The following is a 24,566-nucleotide window of genomic DNA, read 5'->3' as shown; positions in this document are numbered from 1 at the left end:
GCTCTTTACTACGGCTTCTTTCATAATCATATGGTGGTTTTGGGACCTTACACCTCACATATCAATCTATCAATTGTTTGTGTTCAGACAAAAATTCCTTTTTGAATGATTAAGAACAGTTTTATGAAGACGACCACGACGAATATAAGTGATGACGGATTAAGTTTCAGGTAATCTAGACTTCATTGCTACCAGCTGAAGGGGGAAGCAGTAGTCCTGCAGTGCCTTCGCCCGCCATAGTGGGTCAGTAAAACCACTGAGGTCTCCGCGGTATTATAGAAGAATACGTCGCCCTGAAAACCACCCTAACAAAAGCATTACTAACTACACAAGACCAACAGTATGAAATATTGACGGGGATGGCAAGGAAACAGAGCACCACAGCCGGTCTTGACCGTCATCGGCGGCAATCGAAAGAGCCAGCTACCTAAATAAAATAAAACAGCACGTTATCAAGAATTTAAGGTTTTGGAGGGGGCTTGGAATAGTGACGAGGAGACCGGTACGCATTCGGTCAGTGGCCCTGGACTTACCAGTTCTGCTTCGCGTCTCAAAGGCCACCGCCCTAGCAGTAGTGTGTCCAGCCCGTCACATCGTCGCGTCGGTGGTATATGCTCTGACGGTGTGAAGGCTTGGGAGCAATGCCCTGTGCCTTTGAGAAGTGATTGAAAACAAAGCCAATAATGCATGTCATAGACAAAGGCCCCGAACCTGAAGCTGCTACCACCCCTGTCACCGATGCGACACTCGCATATCCCTGTCAATGAAGAAGCCTATGACAGTGCTGGGAAGCCCCGCCGCGGTGGTCTAGTGGCTAAGGTACTCGGCTGCTGACCCGCAGGTCGCGGGTTCAAATCCCCCCTGCGGCGGCGGCATTTTCGATGGAGGCGGAAATGTTGTAGGGCCGTGTGCTCAGATTTGGGTGCGCGTTAAAGAACCCCAGGTGGTCGAAATTTCCGGCGCCCTTCACTACGGCGTCTCTCATAATCATGTGGTGGTTTTGGGACGTTAAACCCCACATATCAATCAATCAGTGCTGGGAAGCTCCGTAGCTTCCAGCAAGATGAGACTGCGTAGAGGTCAGGATAGGGCACTGTTATTCCCATACAATGGGTGATAAAGATGCTTCCTATGGGTGTCTGGATGTTTTTGTTGACGTTTCCGGCCAGTCACCAGCCTCCTGTCCTGAATGCACAGGCCACACCACACTCAAGGGGCAAGAAGGTGTCGAAAGCCGAGGAAACGTGACGTGTGATCATGCCTTGCATGGTCAGTCTTTATCACAGGAATACTTATTTGTACTCATGTGAACAAAAGTAGTTGTATTTTCAGAAAATTGTTTAGCAACTCAGCTGTGTTTTGCTTCTCAAATGGTTTCGAAAATTGTTGAGAGTGCTGAAACTAAAAGCTTTGACAGAGATGCGGTGTGCGTGTAAGAACTTCAGCTGCGTTTTCTCGTACAAGTCAATAAAATGAAAAAATAGATTTACTGAAGTAAGACAGTTAAGACTCATGAAGGAAGTGCATGGGTTCTTCATGCTTATACCTCCCATATTTTTGAAACGATCTATGAACACTTTAAGCGGAGCTTTAATAAGCTGCATACTGTGGTCGGGTCAGAAGTATAGACTTCGACAAACGTCGCCACGGCCAGCGTATCGACGTGCAGTCTTCGAAATGTATCCCTGGATTGTGCGCTGTTCACATGCAAAATAGTAAGCTTCATGTTTCAAGTGAATAATGCTGTCTTGAATTGAGACTTGTCGATAATCACCCGCGTTCACACCACAATCTGACATTCTTTAGCGGTTAATTGTAATTCAGCGTTGACTGATTTTAGTGCTGCCTGGTTATGAACATGTGACTGCAGTTTGGACATGTAGAAACAACAATGTTTCGTGTCCTAGCAGGTGCACTGTGGGCGTGGAAGAAGAAATATGTTAGGGCACCCATATCAAACACGATAATAAAAAGAAAAAAACTATTAGTGTAGGCCAAGTAATAAAATGCAACGTCTCATTTGGGTCATTTTTCTCCGACACGAAAGAGGCTTATAACGTTTTCTGGAAGTGCGCAGAGTTATCGCACATGTAACTGTAGCAGGATAATAATCAATACTTCTGCATGACGTTTGTAAGTCATGCTCAATCCTTCCAATTGATTGTTCAATAGCGACACTTTGTAAGTGTCGTATCCTAGATAATTTGATAGGAAAGGTTGAAAGTTACAGGCCGCATATTTGGTTGCCACAAGTTTTATCTCTCTCTGATCTAGAAGCGTCAGATTCTTCTTAGGTGGTACCCAACGTTCTGTCTGATGTCATCGAACAGATTTGTCTCTATGACCATGTGTATATTTTTAGCGTAATCACTAGAGTGTCTTGCAATGTGAGCATTCAAAATATTGAGTGAAAAAAAAGCCCTGTAATATATTCGGCCCTAATAAAAAGCGTCATTGTAAGTATGCACGTCTCAATTTTGGACCACATATGCGGGATATATTTGCTCCACCGGGGCCGGTTGTACGTGTAACTCTTTATAAATGTTAATTGTGTATTTTGAATTTAATATCGTTATTGTTAGAGAATATTCACACGTGTCGTTTACACTTTTTGAGCAGCGGACTTCAAGCAAACAGAACGCTGTGGAGCTAGAAGAGTGCCAGCCCATTAAAAAAGAAGCATTCCACTTGTTTGCACAATTACGGTGCAGATTGATGCACGTCGATCCACCCAGGCAAGGTCTCCCGAAAGCTGCTTTCCCAAAGTGGCTGCCGATGCGGCTTTGATGACACTAAAGCAAGTTAGTTCCTAACGTTGTTAGTACAGCCCTCATTGCCAGCAAGACAGCTTCCTACTTTCGTTTTATCGCATCATACTGCACCTAAATCTGAAACACTCCATATAAGTAAACGAATGCATTTGTTGGACAAACAACAATATTTCGCCTATAATATTTTTATATATCACAAGTGTTGTGTTGTCGGAAAGAAACGTTAGCATAGCATTTGTGACACTATACTGCTGCGTTCTTTTTTTTGTCCACGTCACTATAGCTGAGGCGCAAGAACGAACAATGCAGCAAGTATACGATCTGCGCAGAAGGAACCTGTTGTCTGGAATACGGCCGCACCCATAAACGATGTAAACCACTAGGCCGTTGTGGTGACCGTTGCTCACCCAGGGCTCTAATCAATGTGTACAACGGTGCTTGCCCATGTGGTCCTAATCAAGGTAAGATGGAATTTGTCCTAGCGTTCGTATAAACTTCGAGCTAGAAGATCTCTGATTAACTGGCTTCATAGAGTTTTATACCTGCAAGTAAGTGAAAAGTGTTTCAGCTGCAGGTAGGCTGATTTGTTATGCAAGCACACGTGAATAAAAACATACACGACAAAATTTTGAGGCTCGTCTGAAGCGATTCGCAGTATCAAAATAATGTTATTTGAGACAACACTAATTTTACCATTACAAGTTCTTATATACTATATTAACGTGAAGTGGCCAGCGGATCGTAATTGAGTGATTGACTTTTATCTTAATCATTTCAAGATAAATATTGCACGTGGCTTATTGTGGTAGATGAGTTTGCATGGCATACCAAGGAAGATGGTTGGTTAAGAAGAAACCACAACAAAATACGCGTTTCGAAATATTTCAGGCGTCTTTTTTGGTGACCTTCGTACTTTAACGAAGAAAACAAAATTATCGCGCAGTGAAGCTCTAAAACAGACAGAAAAAACGCAAGAAGCAAGAACGATCTTTCTTCAAGTTAGAAGAAGCCTGGTCATTTTTGATAGTGAAGTGAGTAACAAGAGAGTCAAGAAGTATTGCATCTCCTACCACAAGTCCCGTTTTTTATAGGTTGCCAAAGTTAGAAAAATTGTCTATATATATCTTTTTATACCACTTCGCACCTTGATGCCAGTATTACCTGTTTTGCACTAAAAGACGCTAAAAGAAACTTGTTTGCAAGATTGATACTTACAATTTCATGAAAATTTATTAACGCTCAACACCGTGGTGAGACAAGGAATACATTGCAAGGCATCATCTGGCAAATTGTCTCAAAACTATCTGGCATATTATCATTACAAGGAAACGATAACAATTTGTATTTTTACAGTATCATTTATACTTCTTTAGCAGTGGTACTTGTGCGCTGTGCCAAGAGAGAGTTTTTTGAAGTTTTTGAGCAATAAGGGCGCACCTTTTTTCCACTCGTACGTTTATGGCTTTTGCTAGCAGCTCCATGCCTTTGCACGCAAAGTCCTTTTCAAGGACACAAGATTTCATAGGCGCGGAAGCTCCGGGAGGAGTTCTATCGGAAAGACGAGCTCATATTGGCCTTGTACGTCAAGCTCCTGGAGAAAGTCAATCAGCAAGACGAGCTCATATTCGCCTTGTTCGTCAAGCTACTGGAAGAGTTGTATCAGGAAGACGAACTCATATTCGCCTTGTACGTTGTCCTCAGGCTGCACCAGAGAGCAGAAAAGGAGGCCACTAACGCGTCAACGCCAGACCAGCGGCCAGGACAGCTGCAAAATGTCACAAAAGAGGCACATGAAAAAAGAAGGCCAAAAGAGAGTCGGCTAAAAGCCTTAGAATCACCAACCAAGCACTCCGTACAAGTCGTTAAACTGGCGACAACTGATACGGTGGCGCACCGCTGTTTAGCAGTGGATTCAATCTGACGCTGCAAAGAAGCATTTTACAACTATTGGTTATGTCTTCGTGCTTCTTGGTGAGGTTAGACAGGCGTCTGGCTTCGGTTTACCACAGTGTTTATTCCACATGCCGCACATTTCGCCTCACTTGATCCCGGTCGTTGAGGAATGAATGGAGTGGTTAAATGCGTCACGCAATGCGGTAATCATAGGCATTGTTCACGAACAATAACCAGTCAAAGACATCGCAGCCGAAGCCAAGGAGCCGCAGAAAAATGTCCCACTGAAAGCGGACGTTCACCCCGAAAAACACCCTCCCGCAATCGCCACATTGGCGCTGTCATGTCCGCAAAGGCACTTGTTCGACGCGGCGTCGTTGCAAGCGTTGGTAATCATAAAACACCTCAGCGGCACGATTTGCAGAATCCGTATGCCACCAGTGCTTGCATTCCCTTTAGCAATTTCGCGAGGCTTAGAAGGCCTTCAGCACTCGACTTCCCGGGCTTGTTTTGGGCCCAGAATGCACCGTCAGCCTGGCTAATGCAAGCTTCCTCATGTACCACTGTCGGCACTCTTCTAGGGTTGCCCATATGTTCCCCCTGTCGAAGGGTCCAGAAAAACTGATGCGCTTGGGCTCGGCGCGCCAGCTGGGATGGGATGGACGACGGCGCTAACAACGCAGTTAATGGAGTTCGTGCTTGAGTATTCCACTAGGAATGACGTAACTGATAGTACAGCCAATGGACACGGCTCATGCCAGCGCTACCAAAGCGTTTTTCGTTCCCCTAACCAGTAACAGCTTCCACTGGGGAAAGAAATGCCTCCTTCCAGTCATCTCAACTGTCAGCTACTCTCATAGCATCCACCACTGGAAGTGACAGGTCAGCGCGAGCCATGGCTGTGTCCTTGACCTAATCAGACGCCCAGTAAAGGCTTCAGCTAGAGAAGTATGTAGTCTCTGCATGAGGTAGCTGGCTGAAAATGAAAGCCACAGAGGCCTTCCCGACCTGTCGGATACCTCACGCCTGATACGGTAACCCAGGCCGCTGCAATTGCCAAGACAAATCGAGTCGCACAGGCTGCATGCCCTCTCCTGTTGTTGCTGGACTTACTTGGGAGAAAGATAAAGCGGCCGCCTCTTGTTTCTTCATATCTCTCGGCCCGACTCTTCTCGCACAAAGCTTTTTAGTCTCTTCGACTCGTCCCGCACAAAGGATCCACGACAGACACCGTTGAGAAAGGCCCAGCTGCTACCATGCTCCCCTCCTCACCCACTCCTCAATCAGCAATGGGACAGCACCTGTCTAAATCAGTCGATCTTTCTTTGTTTTTGTCAGAAATGTATTACATTGTAAGCAAAATGTGAGAAGTATGTCCCCAGGTAAGAAACCGCAGGCGGGGCCTCCATTGTTATTACAGAGAAAAAGCTAAAATGCAAACAGCGAAAAAGCAAGTACCAAGGACATTTTGAAGTGTTTATATTAGTATTTAAAATTTGCTTTTGGGACATTAGGCTCCACATATCAATCAATCAGCATTTAAAAAGTTTTTACAAATAAACAAAACAAAATATAGAAAATTACCAAAATGCAGCAGAATACATTTAAGGGACATTTTTTTTCATTTCATCCTAAAATATGCTTGTGCATTGTATCTGTCATATCATGTGATATAATATTCCATATTGAAATTAACGAAAAAACAATGCTTATATGTTTATTGTTAGTGCGAACTTTGGTTATTAACAGGTTATTAGAGAACGCCATTATAGTTTTATGGGGATTATTCAACAAGGAAGTAGGAAATATGTCGATAGCGAGGGTTCGGTGAAAAACCTTGAAAAAATCACCGCATATCCACGGAGTGAATGACGATGAGTGGGGCGAAATGTCTGTCAGTCCGTTTGTGCTTCCGTCTATCTGTTCGTACTTGCTTCCGTCCATTCGCACGACCATCTACGCGTCCATCCATGCGTCCATCTGTCGGTCCATGCGTCCATCCGTCCACACGTCCACGCGTCCATTCATCATATTCGTCTGTCTTCTAGTCTGTCTGTCCATTCGTCCGTGCGTTTATCTAGTGAACGCTCCAAGTACCGCCATCTCGCATCTCACATTCCCTGTGGAACATACCCGCTCCGCGCGTCCGTCCATCTATCCGTTCGTCTCCTAGTATGGCTGTCCATCCATCCCTGCGTCCGTTCACGCGTTCATCTAGTGAACAATCCAAGTACCACCATCTCCCAACTTGCAACCTCGTGGCTACGCACGACAACAATGGAGAATAGACAGAGCCATATCTTAAGGAGATTTGCCCCTAAATTCAAAACACACACATTATAGACGTACATTTGGGTGAAGGGTATTATGTTAAGCTGGCAAAAGATAGGATGTGATAGCGTCTAATGTGAAGCGACCGTTATGAGTCGCATTGCTTGATATGGCAATACATTTAACGGCCAAGTGTGCAATGAATATGAATTTGACCATGATGTTATGCAATAACTGGGATGTCTGTGTATGAATGCATAATAGAATGCCTTCATAGTGTACATGTTAAAGCACATTCGTGGCTTGAGTATCGCTTTCATGCCGAATAAAATATTTTACAAACATAATTTATACGTTGATGAAATATTATATGAGTGACCATTATAATAACCAAAATTGACGTATGATCACTAAAAATAAGAACTACCTAATTCTACGAAAGATGAATACCGTAGCCCGCCGCGAATCGGCACGGAGACCAGTTGAAAAAAGCCAATTTCTTGGCTACGACAATGGAAGCGATTGTTCGATTTTTTGCAACGTTTCCCACCGTCAGACATGTGCACGTCCACGACAGGCGCAACTTTGTGGCTGTTGATACCCAACCCCATTCGGACCTTTCCCACTACTTCAAGTGGACACGATCTGAAAGACGAGGGTGTAGTGCAAACGTTCCAGTAGCAACGCTTCTGTCAGCATTCTAGCGCTTCGTTAACTTCCTACAAAGCGAACCAGAAGCGATCATACTTACCGATTCTATCACAGTATGCACTATCTACAGCAAAAAAATTTGACATTTTTGAGTATGATTAGCAGTTTATTAACAGCAAACCTGAAAAACTTTCACTTGCTATGGATACCTGGCCACTGCGGGATTTATCCAAATAAGATAGCAGACTCGTTAGCCAAAGCATCTTTAAATGGACCACTCTAACATATATTACCTAATTTCGCTTACGTAACAGCACTCAGATATAGAAATGCTTGTTGGCACAAGGAAATAGAAAGATTATCATTGGATAAAGTCAGAGACTTCGTACATCTAAGATTTTGCTAGAACAAACAGTGATGTGTATCTCGCTAGTTAGAAATTACAATCACCAGATTACGATGCAGAATTCCGCATCTGAATTACTACCTTCATAAAGCTGGACTAGCAGCATCTCTGTTATGTCTTTTTTGCAAGAAATCAGAATCAGTAGATCATTTCTTTTTATCCTGTCAACGATATTCTTATCAAAGAAAAAGATACCTGGTCGAACCAATTGAGAAGCTAGGTTTAAAAATAAACGTGGAAGTATTTTATCCTTCGGAGGGATCACATTAGGTTATAGCCACAGGGAGATTTACTCTGCCTTGTGTGAGTACATAATGGCAGCAAAAAGATTACCTTGTTAGCCTGTTGTTATTATTTATGGCTACGAGACTACCTGAATGCCTGACTTAGCACACTTGATGATCCTGCCGCCCGGTTCTTGGTCGATCCTCCTTTGTGGGTGAGTGCCAGCAAAGCTCAAGGCTCATCATGATCATCGCACGTTAAAGAACCCCAGGTGGTCTAAATTTCCGGAGCCCTCCACTACGGCGTCTCTCATAATCATATAGTGGTTTTGGGACGTTAAACCCCACATATCAATCGATCAATCATCATGATCATCATCATCGTCAGCATTGTGTATAGCATCAACCAGCATCCGAATGGCTCCATGATGCACCAGCCCCCGACGGACATCGCGGCAAACATCGCTTCGGCAGTTTCGTCGTGTTGTGTGCGCGCATAGATTGTCAGCCGCAGGCTGACCTCGTACTGCTTTTTTGAAGGTCAGCCTCAGGGGGACCGTCGAAGGAACAACCATCTTCTTAATATTCTACTCTTTAAGCGGCAACGTCGAGTGCGTTCACGGCTGTCGTAGTCCTTTCAAAGTGCTCGCTGAAGTCGCTTCGGCTACGCTGCTGCGACTTACTGGAGCGACGAGCGCTGCCTCCACTGTAGTGGCAGCCACACCACGGGATCGTGCACCATGAAACGCCCGCGCTGCCAGAACTTCAGCGGCAACGATGCAGTGAACGAGCCGCACGGCCCGTCTTGGCAGGTTTTGCGCAAAGCCGCCGTCATACTCGCCTCTTTTTGATCGCTCCGGGACGCGTCGCCAAGCACCTGTACACGCCAAGACTACTGTCAGCAACGTTGCAAAGCATGGCGCTGTGGTGGTCGTCAAGGGCAGCTCGTTCCATGATGCTGTCACCTGTGGCCACCCAACGACTTCGGTAAGTGCGTCGAAAACTTCAGTGAGAGCATTGGGTTGTCGCCGACTCCATGGCGACAACCCAATGTTCTCGTTCGATTGTGATGGCATTCACGTTTAACACAAAATATACAATTGTAACTGAGGGGATTTGGGAAGTAACGGTCGAGGAAAGAATGCGCGCACCGATAACACGTGTCCGATGCAATGTAGCAATCACAGCTTCAGCGGAAAAATAGTTGTGGTGCTTCTACTGGCCAACAAGAAAAGGAGAAAAATAATGAGATATCTTCTTTTTTTCAGGTACCTGCGAGTATGGTATATGCACGTAGTTGGTGCTCATAAAAAAAATTGTTCATCCTATGCTGTGTGGAGTAAGAAAGAAGGATTTGATGTTCAGCAAAATACGGGAGTCTTGTATTCAATAAATGCCCTGCTTTAGTGGTCTAACAGGTATTGCGCGAATTGAACTCATTGATGCCACGAATTGAAAGCGAATGCACCCCACTTTTACAGAACGCCGAGAACTACCAGGCTTGCTCTTATCACCATCGTTATCATTATCATAATTCGCCTTAGTATGATCATTGCAGAAGAAAGCCCGCTGCTGTTCACATCCACTCCCAGTGCATGACAATCAACCAGGCCCTGTGGTCTCTCTTGCCACTGATGTAGCTACTGTCTATGTATTGCCTTTTAGAAAAACAAAAACTGAATACCTTATGCTCAAACAGCTGAGATCCAGATGAACACGCCCTAAAGTAAAGTGTTTAATTTCCCGCATTTTAACAAATGGCGCAACTACCCCCCCCCCCCCCTGGCCCGGATACTACCATGTCTGCCACGGTAACCCCGGCCGGCGTATCTTGCCAGGAGAAATGGAGTTCTTCAGGCTACATGCCCTCTCCTCTCGCGGTGTCCCCGGCTGCTGCACTTGCGTGGTAGGAAACTGGAGTGGCCGCTTCCCTTTTTCTATATCTGCACGCTGGATTCTACTCGCACTGAGCCTTATACACAGGCCCGACGTGAGACAACACCGTTGACGCGATTTCTCGTCGCACATCGTTCACGACTCGAATGGTTTTGCAAGGGTTGTAATACGTTCCTTTCTTCCCCACACAAAATTTTCACGCTTAATGGCTTGCCACCTCGGGTGCATTAAACGAAAAAATATTTCCAAACAAATGTGTTGGTAACGTGGTGAAACTCCGAAAACATTAATGACTGAGAGATGGAAAAACAAAGTATGCAGTAGTAACGCAACCTAAAAAACAAAAGGCAACCGGTGCTGTTTCGCTTGCGGCTGACGCAGTAACAAAAGCATTACCATAGGATCAACAGCAATTTTTCATTGTTTTTTGTCGTTTCGCAGCTTGGCCTAAGAAACACCAGGGGACTAATTGGCGCTAGTGAGGCAATCGTTGCTTATCAGGGGGTATATTAGCTGGCCTAGCAATGACCGTGTTGTTCTCAACGCGTAGTTCTTGCACGAAGACGTGCGTGAGAGGCCCTGCAGGGACGAAAACTTCCGAGATGCCCTCACCTCAGTTGGTGGGCTTCCTGATGTCATGGCGTTAGGGGAACTCCAAATTTACCATGTGTAGGTGGTGGCCTCGAAGACTGGTGAAGCCGCCAAAAACCCAGTCGCAGTTAAGGAACTTAAAGTTAACGGATGCCGGAGTACGATCTTCTACCTAGAGGACCATCATGGAAAGCAATGCCTCCACTGGAGGCTTCATGGCGTCCAAGACGAAAATATCCAGACAACCTTCGTGGTCTTCGGCAACGCCAACGAGGTGACTCGAGAGCATTGGCGGGTTCAAGGTATGAAGGAGGACTCAACCAAAAGAACCATTCCGGCTGAAAAGGCTGCATTTTTGATTGACGTGTAAATGCTGTAGGCCCATGTGCTCAGATTTGGGTGCATGTTAAAAAATGCCAGGTGGTCAAAACTTGCGAAGCTCTCTTCTATGCCGTCTTTCATATACCAGTGGTTGTTTTGGGAGGTTAAACCCTACATATCAAATAATCACAAGAACCATCCCCTGAAATTGAAGCCCGGATTCAAAGGAAATTACTTTCCCCCAAGACCGCGTTCTGGTGTCCAGGCGAGCAATGCAGTGCCTGCGATGTGTTGGAACGGAACAGGTCCGCCGGCACTGCAAAGTGCCTCGGTGTTCGAAGTGCCAGCGTCATGAGCATGCGGACACGGACTGCATCCGTACCTACAATTTGGCGAAAGGGCAGTCATGGGCGGGCGACCGTGAGAAAATGATTGATGTTGTCACAATACAGAGGCGCCGAAAAAAGAGAATTCAGTGTTTGCCTTGCGGGGCGAAGAGGAAAACGAAGTGTGCGCGTGTTGCATGCGGTGGTTCAAGGCAGCGCGTGCAAGGAGTCAGTTCTCGGCTGGACGTCCGGTCCGGGGAACCAGGCAACGGCATCTAGGCGCTCTATCGTTCCTGTACTCAAGCTGGGGAACTGGCTCAGGGACCAAGCAATCCACTGCTGTTCTGGCTGCCGTTCCGGACAGCTGGACATCCTGTGAACGAGGCCTGTACTCCGGCTGGGCGACTGGCCCAGGGACCAGGCGAGGTTCCGCGGTGCTGACTGCCGTCCAGAGTGGCTGTGGGTTTTGGTTGCTGCGGGCCTGATGTTCCTGCTGCCGTTCCGCGTGGCTGGCGCGACCCCGGTGTGCTGCTGAGACGAGCCTGGTGGCGGAGAGCTGCTGCAGAGCTATCAATCAGCTACCGACTGCTGCTGCTATGGCAGAAGGCCGTGTCATGGCGTGGTCCGACGCACGTTGAGGACGGCAACAAGCCAGACGGCACACAGCCCACGAGCGATCGGCGCCGGCGACCCGCAAGCCACATCAAAACACGGTGAGACTTTTCTAATTTAGAGAGACATTGAGTACAGCTATTGACTGCGTGTTTCTACTACTTTAGGTGTTGCTTCTTCATAGTTACGTTCTCTGTAAATATATTCTCTTGTGTGTGTCTGTGCGCTCGTGGTTTGATTCAGTTCCTTGCTGAGTGGTCCTGGGACCGAAACTGACACTACGTCACTGATGTCATCGAGGGAGAGGAGGCGGCACGGGGCATCAAAGAGGCTAAAAATCTGGCTGAACAACTATACTCATTCACGCCTTGCGGTGGTGATGGCCCGAAAAATGAGGTCCCTGTGAACCAAGCAGCAAAAGGTGACTTGGATGGCTCTGTCGACCAGCCGCTGACACAGATTCCACCTGCGGCTTTATGGTGTGACACCCGTAAAGGTGACACGTCATCCCTTCAAATAGCGGCTCGCGATTCAACTGTGTCGTCCGTGTCGAAGTTGAAAGCCACCGAATGCTCACCAGCAACGCAGCTTAGTGAGCGCAAGTATTCGAACGAGCCACCGCCGGAAAAAGTGGTGTGCTACCACCCACCAACGTCACCATGGTTCTCAAACGTCCCCAACCGCCACTCACCTGTCATAGTGCTGGAAAAACCGCAGCTGGCCTCTAACAACCACCAGCAATGACTTCAAATAGACGGCGGCTATCTATTCGACCGTGTGCTAATGTTGCCGCCGGCAAGCGTGGCGGCAATGTCGAGCCCATCGGGCAGTTTTCTACAGCTCCACCACATGGCACCAGCGACGACAGTACCGTCTAGCCATGGTCTAGGCGTGAAAGATGAGCCCAATGATGCTACTCTCATTTCCTTTCATAGAAATTACGCCTGCCTTTCTGTTGGGTGTCTTCACCCTTAACATCAGAAGCCTCTCAGGTAAAATGAAACAAAGCCAGTTTTACCATCTCGTAATAGAGCACGACATTGACGTGCTAATAGTACTGAAAACGAAAGTCGACGGCGATGCAGAGACCGGCAGAATGGTGCAACTTTTTACGTCACGCGTGAATGTTAACGCGGTTGACAGTGTGAATTCAGTGAATGTAAACCGTGATATTGTAATGTCTGCGAGCCATTGTCTCGCGCGTTGTTATGTTTCAAAAGCGTTTTATGCTGCGACATGTACAATAAAGCCTGTTTTCACCCATGGATTTACGTTTTTATTATAGAACTCCAAATTAAAAACTTCTATTGCACCCCATTGCACTTCCTTGGAACACTCTTTGTGTTTTGCACATGAGGTCATCTGAACAGTGAGTTCAGACTGCGAAAACTACAAAAATGTGTCTGCAAGCTAACACTACCTTTACAAATTACTTATATTTATTGCGTGCAGAATTGCACTGCCCTTGAAAAATATATAAATTTTATGAGTCAATAAACATACCACTTTAGCAAATCAGATTGCTTGCAAACATATGATATACTATCACATGCTCACATGAAAGCAGGTTCAACTTTTTTTATATGACACCGTTGTGAGAACGTAATGACGCGGAATGCGCTGCTGAGATGAAAACCGAAACGCTAGAAAGTTATGGGCGTTACTGCGCTAGGCGGTTATGATCGTTACATGCGTTACTTCGCACAGTAACGCATGTGCATAAGCGCCACCGACGTAGCTTTAGCCGTGCTGCCCCAGAAAGTTGCGGCCAGGTTTCTGGATAGCCTAACCACACTTGTTTATTCGATTGTTTGGGTATTTGCACATTCGCTGATATATCTTAATATTTATTTAGTGTGTAACAATATATCCTAGAAGGGCCAATATGGCCGTTATAAGAGGGCCTACAAATTCTCGAAAATGGCATGTAGCCAGATAACCCTCACCTTTGAAATGTTTACAAACTAGAGAAAACTAACCAAGGCGTGCTACTCTCAATCGCAGAAATCAATATTTTTCTATAGCCTCTACAAGGCTATTGAATTGGAAATCGATTAAAAAGACACAATCCATCAGCAACAGCCCTCCCAAAAAAGCTTTTTAAAAGGTTTCGCGCTTTCAGTGTAAAACAGTGCTGGCAAATCCTATGCTTTCCGGCGTTTCCTCCTAGGTTCGAAAATTCTGAAGTATTCAGTCGTACGGTGCGTAAGTTTCATTAGTTGAAAAGCCTTGAAGGAGCAAACAAAATGTGATGATTCCTTCCCTGTAGATGAAAAAAAGAATGTGATCGCGTTACAGTGATTCCCGTGGGTGACTCTGTCTTCTGTGCGTGTGATACACAAACCGCTTTACTTTCATGTGTGCAGTTCAAGCAGTCTATGGAAGAAGAATCTTCAAGTCTCCCATATTGCAAGGCAAATCCAAGTTTATTTATTTTCTTCGCATGACGTAGTGCGCATATTCATTCCTCACGAATTCCCCTTAAATGCAGGTACCGTCCTCGCACGTGCCTGAAAAAGTTCAAAGTGTTATTTCTTTAGGCATCTAGAAATCGTACTGTAATCTTTGGAGGAGACAACTATTCTGACGACAAGAAAAAGCAGTTTAGAAAAAAAAACTTCAGAGAGCTGACTTTTTTTGTTATAGAAGGGTGTTAAACTTTTTCAGCTTACCTGCTATATCATGCAGGTATCGTAGCTCTGCTAGATGTGCCTTATTATACAGTACCAATAGTACTTGTAAAACATTTACTGCTACTAAATAAGGACTCTCACCAACATATAAAGTCCAAAACAGCCCAAAGTTGATCATTATGGATATCCCAGAATAGCAGAGAAATAAAAAAAGTCTCGAAAGACTGAGTCACAACAGAGCGTGCTGGCACATATCTGTATGGAATACTTCAGTACTGAATGAGCACGTGCCGGTAAGTGATCATTACAACCTTTATTCTACGAGGCGCAGCAAAAGAGTGCCTATAGCAGCACAAAAGCAGTGCACTCACGGTGTATCACACGGCTTGTTTTTACGTTTCCTGGGCTTTCTTTTCAGCGTGGAAAAAATAACAACGTGACACGTATCAAACAGGAAACAATTCAGCCGGTGGTTTCTCAAAGTGCTCTACATCTCAGTGTTCATTTTTTAGGATTTACAGCCCATAATTAAAATTAGGTAAATAAGATTTTTAATAGTATAATATGGAGGAAATAAAAATTAGCCTGAGTACCTACAGGCTAGTGTGAGTAGTATGCGTTTGGTTCAAGTGGCCTCCTAGGTGCCCTTCACTTTCAAATTCTTGGCTCAAGTTATGTGGGTCACCCTGTATATAGGACACCCAAGCTATGTGGAACACGCAGTCATGTGGGACACCCTCTACAATATCAAATCCGCGGCAACATTATTACTCACAGTAAAATAATACCAGACTTTTCCCGCAAGATAAACGTATTGAATGAGACAGCTACATATTCGGTCATCCGAAGGTAGATAAGTAGAGAAGCTTATTTTTCTTACTGTTCTCGCGTACCTCTGAAATACCGCTGCAACGGAATGTGGTCTCGTTAGAGTGCGAAGTGGAGGCCGCCATGTCCTTGGACGTGCCAAAAGTCGTTTCATTGATAGATACTTTACTAATATGGAATATGTAGAATTGTAGTACTCCCATTACGCCAGATATTTCTGCAGGCGAATCTTAGAATGAGAGGTGGACAAGCATTGAATATTTGAGAGTGGTGTGCAATGGCGAGAAAATTCGCAAAAAAACATGCAGCAATGATCATCCACGCAAGTTCACACCAGAGCGAGCATGGAGCTTCATACAATGATACCTAGAGGGGAATCTGGAAGTAGTGTCTATGCGGGCTGCTTCGGCGGCACTACCCCGATTTTGGGATATATGGGAAGTACGGATTTCGGATCCACTTCGGATAGATTACCTTCTTGTGATTCGCTACGCTACTCTTCAGAGTGTAAAAGAATAAGAACCTATATCAATTTTAAACTGTTTATTTTATTTTAAGCAAACTATATTGCAATACGTTTTCGTGAGAGGTGGCAAAAGTGAAACCTTGGCCAATTTAACTATAGGGGTATGCATTGCTCTGCCATTACGTTTCTGATTTGGCATCAAGATTTAATGTATTATTCCAACAGTTTAAAATAATGAGAGGAATGGTTGTGTTTTTTTCTCAAAAGCAGAGCACTATCTATGTATGAAAATAACAGTACAATATTAAGTGATTTATACATAATGTTTTGTGTCCTGCGATGCTAGGTGCGTCTGTCCAAGTGGTCTGCCCCCAACGCACCTCTAGATTTTTTTGTGAAGTCGAGTCAGTGGCGCGTGACGGTGCATCTACTTAGCTTCCCCATCGTTTTGCAGTCAATTTAAAACGAGCTTAGGCAAGACATGCTCGTGAAAAAACATGACCTCTCTGCAATATACTCCACTGGAATGAGATGCTACATCTTGGCGCAGCGGTGAGTGGACGGCGCTTCGTTTAAACGGTGAAATACGGTTCGTAAAGCTCCAACCTCGCAGGAAATCAAGAGATCTAGAGGTCTTCTACATCTTTCAACAAATGCACTGCTTTAGCTGTTTTCTCCGCACCCCACTTCACGCGCTAAGCGAAGAACGAAGCTAAAACTGCATAAAAATGTGTGCAGACAGTTCGCTATGTAAACCTGTTCGTTCCGAAGAGCGCACTTTCCATGATTCTCATGAAGATACACGATTGCGGCGCCAGGCTCCTCTTTAGGTATTATTGTATAAAACTCATCGGAATGCGAACAACCACACTAAATATCAACAAGCCAAGGGGCACAAAGAAGCACCGAAGAGAAGTTTGTCACATTGGGGCCATAGTAAAACATTTGTGGAAGTACCTACTTTTTTGTACGTTTATCCTTCATTATGTTAAGCAGTGCTGAACAATAAATCCATGAGAATATTCAACCAGGGAACTTGCAGAAGCTTCTTAAGGACGTACAACTAACTTCTGTAACTCGTTTTTTTAAATAACGCAGTGTTGAGCGTCGATGCAGCGAAGTGAGAAAGAATGGTCGTGGTTGTGCAGTTTACGAAGTAAAAAGCTGATATACTGCTGTACCGTGAGAAACAATTTGAAGCACTTAAATTCTGTTTAATCAAAAGAGAATTGTAAAAGTAGGTGATGAAAATGAGGCTTCGCGTTATATAAAAATGAGAAGACCTGTCCGATCACGCAGGTTCAAGTAAAAACAAATATATTTTGGATTGATGGCATTATTAAAGTTTAATGTAAGCAGAACTTATTCTGCACATATTCGTTCGAATTCGCTAGCGTAGCGAATAACTTAATGCAAAAGATTATCGAGGTGTGGTTGCAGTGATGTCGTTACACATAGGTGCTCTTAGTGTAAAATCACACGAAGCACGTGAAAGTGAGCAGCTCAGCAATGTGAGCGATATTATTGCTTATTCAAAACTTTTCTCACCTTCATTATAACCACAGAAGCAATAGTCGACATACACATTCGTAAGGGCCCTTGGTGAACAAGGATCACCACGCCTGGCAACCGGATGACACAGTCTAGGTTTCCCAATGATTTGCAGACAACATGAACCTTCTTCGCAGATTGTCCTTTCGTTGCAGAGCTGTCCCAGGCGTCGGAACTATCGTAAAAGTGATAAAAAATCAGTGGCACAATATTTTGATGGCGCATACGATCAGTGCGAGTGCGTGCTACCCACATTGTACAGAGAACAATCAGATTCATTTGTATATACACAACAAATAGTTTATCCATCTCACGCATAGGTTGATGTATTTACAACGTTTCTTCTATAGGTATAGTATGATGGCAACAAAATCGATTTGATAAAGCCATCTTGGCGTCTGCAGCTGCAAGATGGCTGTACGTCGCTCCAATCACTTAAATAATTGGTTGGCTCAAATACGTATTGATTGAGCTGCAGCACAGAACACTTCTTAGACAATGACGTCTGCGTTGAGCGTTTTCCAATGGCCCACACCTCAACTCAGCATTAAGCGTCGTGAGAAATATGAAGCTGGCTGACATGCTTGGAATCACGTGATGATCTTCTTCTGGGGGTCTACAGATCAAGCCGCCAAAACCAATATTACGAAAAAAATATGCAGGGGCGTCGCGTTATACGGCAATCTTACGACCGCCTATAAGGCAGTTCACACGCCTTCTGTCACTGGCGCTCGAGTGCAACACTTTAACAGCAGCGACAAGCAGCGAGTGATGATGCTCAGATTGACTGTAGCTTGGCGCTTCCTCGCAGCAATTTTCGCCTGAAGAGAACTTGAGTCCAGCCCCGCTGCGGTGGTCTAGTGGCTGAGGTGTTCGGCTGATGACCCGAAGGCCACGCGATCAAGTTCCGACTGTGGCGTCTGCATTTCTTATAGAGACGGAAATGCTGTAGGCCAATGTGCTCAGACTCGGCGGCACGTTAAAGAACCCAAGGTGGTCAAAGTTGCCGGAGTCCTCCGCTATGGCGTCTCTCATAATCATATGGAGTTTTTCGGAAGTTAGTCTGCTCATATATTATCAGAACTTGAGTTCGAAAAAAAATCATCAAACTGTATCAGTCGTTGCTACAACTTAGCAGACCCTGTAGTGTCGCTTGCGCCGAGCGTGACCTATTCGTGGTGCCCATAGTTGAACTAAGATGTGGTGGCGAAGATGAGGTTGTGGCGGTGCCAATAATTTCAGCCTCTCTTCTGCTACTGTAACTGGCGCTGGTTAATTTGTGGTTGCCTTTTTAAAGCAAATGTGCTCAGTCTCCACATACATCGTAGAAAAAAAGTGCTACTAATGCCGACGGAGAAGGAAGGGCGACATACAGGGGCACGCTGTGAGGTATCTTAGCCTCTCAGTTCGCAGCGTCAAGTTTGTGTTTCTGTAGCCTGATTTACTTAAACAAAACTGAGGCCAAAATCAGAGCTGTGACATACGCATCCCATTCTACTTTGTCCATTTGCCTAACGCTGTTTTAGCCAGAATAAATTTATGGAATTTCACAGTATTTCCTGGTGGTCGAGATTTATCTGCTCCCAGAACAGACGTAGGTAGCCCTTCTCACTATCAAGAGGCCTATTTGAAATTTCCTCCTCCACGTCCTGACTGACTTCGGCCTCAGAGGCGTCTGAGCATTCTATTGCTTCGACCCCTCTGGTAACAAGGAGCGCACGTGCGCTCTCGTCGCAATAGCCGATTTTTGCAGCACTGTCCTATGCTTAATCCTTCGGCTGCTCCTTGGGAGCTTTCAGCGCCGTCTTCAACTACGTTCACTACGGTCACCGCTCACTTTCTTTGAGTCTTCGTAAAGAACCTCACCTCCATGTGGCTTTCCGCCTAGACATTTCTTTGGACTGATAGCCGTGGAAACTCTCATAGACACCTTGCTGAGTACACGTACCGCGTACTCCTGAGCAGCACTCTTGGGATTCAGTCTTTTGGTTATCAAAATCTTACAGTGCGGCATCTTACAGTGCGGCCCTTTGCATCGTTGGCCGGTATCACCCTCATCCCGAGGTTAACGGCACCTTCTTCAACTCCTGAGAGAAGTCGCTGGAATTGCAGTGAGTTAAAAAGGCAGGCCACATTCGCATCGATCTTTAAGGAATGAAACCACGGCGTCACAGGGGACCCAAGGTGGGGGCATGGCAGCTCCTCTAAATGAAAACACTGCGGCTGCCAGAACATCACTATTGTTGCCTAAGATTAGAGGCACATTGCCAGCAGTACTTTGAAGCAGGAGGTCACACAAGGCTGCCCTTTTTACTCTCCTCTGCTTAATAGTAGTCACCAGAATCCATAAAAACTACAAGTAAGCCCAGGATACTCCGAGCAAGATAACTGATGTCCCGAGCAATAAAGCTTTCGTTGAAACGTTATGAGGTTCAATGATGCCTTCATTAAATCCAGAAAATTTACAGTGAGTATGCAAGAGCTAGGAAGTCGTCCTCTTGACAAAGCGTCTGGAGTCACCGCATCTACGATTAGGTAGTGTAGTGCGTGGCGCAGGAGTAACAAAAGAAAAACAGTACCAGCTGACACAAAGTGTATAATCCTCAAATGAGTCTGCCCCATTCATCATTGTAACAAGACAACCTAACATCAATACACTCTTGAGATGTAACTTCAAATCTTTCATACCACGTAAAAAGAAAACACTGCTCCACCAATGAAATATAACAGTATCAACAAGGACAACGATTATTTTTGCCCTTCATGAGCAGTGATCTTTCTGTGTAATAAGAATTGTGGAGTTTTACGTTTGAAAATCAAAAGAGATGCCGTTGAGGAGGGCTCTTATGACCATCTGGTCTTCTCTTACGTGCACTAGCATAACACAGCAGACGGGTCTCTTCTATTTTGACTTAATCGAAATGTGACCGCAGTGGCCGAGTTGGAACCCTCAACCTTTGTGTCAGCAGCTGAGCTCGTTCTGTTTTTCTACAAATACAGGAAAAGTATATACCCTGATATAGCTGATAAAACCATTTTGGCCATGTTAAGCTGCTGACACAAACTGCATGACCTTTAGTTATCGGAAATATTCTGATACATTCATACTGCTATATATAGAAGGTTATCAGCCTCTATTGGTCGCGGAGACCAAAGAAAATGAGGTTTAGTGTGAACAACCCAGCAGCCCTTTTGGTAGAGAAAAGAAAAAACTTTTATTTTTTCCTACAGCTGCAATGCATTATTTTTTTTTGCTGCATCATTAGCTTTGTAGTACTATGATAGTGTTTTGTTTGTCTGTTTTAGGTATACGTACGCAGTTTGTGATATGCAATAACTTATACTTTGATTATGTACCCAAGACATAAATCGATAAATTAGTACATTTTTTTCAATGAAAGGGACGTTGTACATTGCTAGAGAATGAAAAACTTGCCCTTTCTCTAGGAATGAAGCCCCGGTGGAATGCAGACGCCAACCATTGCTGAAAGGAGGATGAAATGGCAACGAAAAAAGGCAAAAACAGTTCAGAAGTACATGCAACTTAACACTAAGCTGTAGAAAAAGGCTTCCTAAAGCTAGTCACACATGTTACGTTGGTTTACGTTGTGAATATCGGTCCAGAGCAATTGTTGAATTATCTACAATTACTTAGTTTACTGTGTCAGCATGCACTTGTTTGTCTCGACTCCAAAAGAACGTGCTCGTATTGATTACTTAAAACAATGTTGAAATCACCATCTTGTTTTTGGTCCTTTTCTTCTCAAACTGCGGCATTCGGTTACATTAGAGATAATATTATACTTATTTGAGGCCTATTCTTGGGTGACTGCCTGGCCGTGCAGTCGTGACGTATAATTCTAGCATTTACGCATGTGTGCTTGTTAAGTCGAATATTTATAAGATGGTATCATGGAGCAAAAAAATCCAGAAAAATTTGAAGAATAATTGTGGCACGCCGTAAACCTCGGCTAGCCAGCCGGTTTCGATGCGAGAAGTATCGGCTCCTCGCGTAACCTTTTGCCTCAAGATCATGCAAGCAATCACATTTACTGTGACTTTAGGCTATAACACCCACTATCTTTTAATCCAAACGTACTTCTTCCACGCAAACTAGCTGGCTCAAGCAGCAGCTCCAGATATTGGCCCCGTATCTGCATGTTAATCTGCAAATTTCGTCAAAACACTTTAGTCTTGCGTATGGAGAGAGTAAACAAAACATTTAATAAATGTTCTGCACAAGAAAATTGGTGAATGGTATTCTGGAGACGCGGCGTTAGAGTGTCTCTAGCGTACAGCGGAGGTGAACGAGCGCATCAAGTCATGCCACATGTGAGGCTTGAGCGCCACCTGGCAGTTTTGTTAGAAAACGAAGCGCGACACTATTGCAAAAACCAGCGCTACTGGGTACCAGCGTCCAGCGCCATGCCTGTTTATGGGCCCAGTATGGCGCTGGTACCAACGCCTCCCAGCGCAGGTACTGGGACGCTGGAGTGGCAGCGTCCCAGTATTCTGTGCAAAATGGCTTCCCAGGGATAAAATGGGGGTGCCTATTCACCATAAATAAATAAATATATAAGTAAAATAACGCGCATTAACAATAAAAGGTTTTAAAATAAACATTAAAAATATAAGACCTCTTGACGGGATTTGAACTTGCTACCTCATGATCTCTAACCGAGCACGCTACCCACTACGCCTTGCCAGAACATGCTCAAGGTGTTTGTAAAATGACTAGTCATCCGAATAACGCGCCTTCAACCATGTTTACAAGTCACACAGTCTAGACTGACACGATATTCCTTCCCAAATAACAATTGCGTCTTGATTCGACATTGACGAACGGCTTCCGGGCACCGCATGACGTGCAGATATTAGCAAGAGCTCAAAGTTCTTTGAAGCATCTGCATCTTAACTCTGCAAAATCTCAAATTGACTGGAGGAGCAGCCACAGACTGCCAGCTGTTGCTGCCGATACTCTTTTTTTCCTTTTATAGTCGTTTCTAGCACTTGCTACTGCTCAACAAGTGCAGATGATTTACATGTATTGTTTGGTAGATATCCACGGACACGAGTCAATATTGAGTATTTTCTTTCACGCAAGCGACGATGTAACAGTACACATCTGGCGTGCCAAAATACATATTTGCAGTTATATCGATACCTGCAACTAAGAAACCGTCGAAGAAATGACTAATGCAATCCGCTGAAAAAGCATACCACTATGTAAGTTCACTAACGCGTACCAAAGTGCCAACTCAAAATTGCGTGTTCTTACGTACGAGTCAGAGAGGTACCGGCCCCTGCGCTCAGAAGTAGCCTTTCGGTGACAGCCTACGTTGCTGAAAGCACGGCACATCGATCGTCGCCGCTCCTTGTGCAGATAAATGGTCAATTTAGGTTCAGAGATGTCTAAACTGAACTTTACAGTCATTTTTACACTTTAGAATTGTGTCTACGAAAAGTAAAAAGCGCCGGCAGAAGGTACACCTACGCGAGTGGCATGATAGGCCTCGCTGGTACGGGGCACTGGGTAAGGCTGCTTTCGAAGCAGCTGAGTTGCGATGCTTGAAGTTTCTGCATTTGAGCTTCACAATATTTCAAACTGTTACCTAAACTGTACCTGAAGTAAGTGGAAAGTCAATCAATGCCAGATATGCATCCACGGAGTGGCGATGGCGAGCGAGAGCCGTTTTTCTGTCCTCCACTGGCAGTAAACAGTGGGACTGCCAGTGTACATATATGCAGTTATATCAATACCGAGAAATAAAAAAAAACACTCATAGAATTACCAATGCAATCCACTGAAAACTTATGCCAGGGAGTCAGTTCACGAAGGCGTACTAAATTACCAACTGAAAATTCCGTGTTGTTACATATTAGACGGAGAAGTACCGGCTAAGTGCGGCCGGCAGCTTTCGGTGGCAGCCTGCGTAGCTGAAGGCGCGACGATCAATCGTCAGCGCTCCTTCTGCGACAATCGACACAAGATGAAATTGTTGATATAGGTTCATGGATGTCTAAACTATACTTCACAGTTATTCTCACACTTTGAAGTTGTGTGTACACGAAGCGAGGAGAGCCGGTAACATATATACCAACGCAGCTGGCTTGACAGGTTTAATGCTCGCTGAGCCGGGCACTGGGTAAGACCGCTTACGTATGCTCAGTATCTGTTAAAAAAATACGTATGCTCGGCATCTGTGGGAGTAGCATGTCCCCCTGCCGTCTAATCAAGCGTTTTGTATTCAGCGACACCGAAACAAATCACGGCACACGCTACAATAAATACACGCTGCCAATGCGCTGGTAGAAACAGTACCTGCTCCAGTATTTATCAGCGCTTGCCAGTGAAACTTCCAGCGCTTCCAGCGCTTCGCAGTGCGCACCAGCATCACAGTGGTAGAGCCATTGCCCCTACCAGTGCGACACAGCTCTTTCCCAGTGCGCCCCGCGAAGGGCCAGTGATTACAAGCGTGTACCAGCGTCTCCAGCATGTACCAGTGCCAAAAAACGTACTGGCATCACGCTGTTTTTGCAATAAGGGTGGCTCTGAGACGGGTGTGCGCACCCGTCTCAGAGGAAAGAAGGTGTAGAACGCAATGTTACGGGTAGGTGCTACAACCATCTCGTCTTAGCAAAGCGTTGGAAACACTCACCTTTTCGTGCAAGGTTTGCATGGTCAGCGCAGCGTGATAAGCGCTATGGTCCATAAATTACTTAAGCATGCCATTTCTAATAAAAGAAGCACATGCTGATTATATGCGTGTTGTTATGGTGCCCCAGAAAGGCGCAATAATTGCTTTTTAGTTCACAAATGCACAAGTACGAATGCTAAATTAAGCAATATTGGTGGGCGCTGTGGATGGGGTTGGCCATTTCAAGTACCCGGTGCCGTTAAGAGTGGACAAACAGACAAAAGAACAGACAGACAGACAGACAGACAGACAGACAGACAGACAGACAGACAGACAGGCAGGCAGGCAGGCGGGCAGGCAGGCAGGCAGGCAGGCAGGCAGGCAGGCAGGCAGGCAGGCAGACCAAAATTTTTGCGTCGAACGTCCCCAAGAAAGACTATCGTCTTTAAAAACGAACCACTACCGAGACTACTAAAACATACAGCACA

General features: G+C 45.1%; 1 protein-coding gene across 10 annotated transcripts in view; it reads right to left on the bottom strand.

Moving 5' to 3' along the window:
* Nucleotides 1-14,361: 14,361 nt before the first annotated feature.
* Nucleotides 14,362-24,566, bottom strand: part of LOC142764860 (uncharacterized) — a 95,777-nt gene continuing 85,572 nt past the window's right edge. For 6 of the 10 annotated variants that reach the window (XM_075865389.1, XM_075865393.1, XM_075865392.1 and 3 more), the window contains 4 exons: nt 20,877-20,924; nt 17,438-17,615; nt 15,489-15,652; nt 14,383-14,472 (listed from right to left, as the gene is read on the bottom strand). In XM_075865389.1, coding sequence (XP_075721504.1) covers nt 14,431-14,472; nt 15,489-15,652; nt 17,438-17,615; nt 20,877-20,924 — 432 coding nt within the window. In that variant the 3' untranslated portion in view covers nt 14,383-14,430. Of the gene's footprint in view, nt 14,473-15,488; nt 15,653-17,437; nt 17,616-20,876; nt 20,925-24,566 lie in introns of all 10 variants that reach the window. The other 4 variants (XM_075865396.1, XM_075865397.1, XM_075865398.1 and 1 more) reach the window with 2 other exon arrangements.

Source organism: Rhipicephalus microplus, chromosome 6 (genome assembly GCF_043290135.1).
Source record: "Rhipicephalus microplus isolate Deutch F79 chromosome 6, USDA_Rmic, whole genome shotgun sequence".
Lineage (NCBI taxonomy): Eukaryota > Metazoa > Arthropoda > Arachnida > Ixodida > Ixodidae > Rhipicephalus > Rhipicephalus microplus.
The sequence above is the reverse complement of the archived record's forward strand: the minus strand, read 5'-3'. Positions and strand labels throughout refer to the sequence as shown.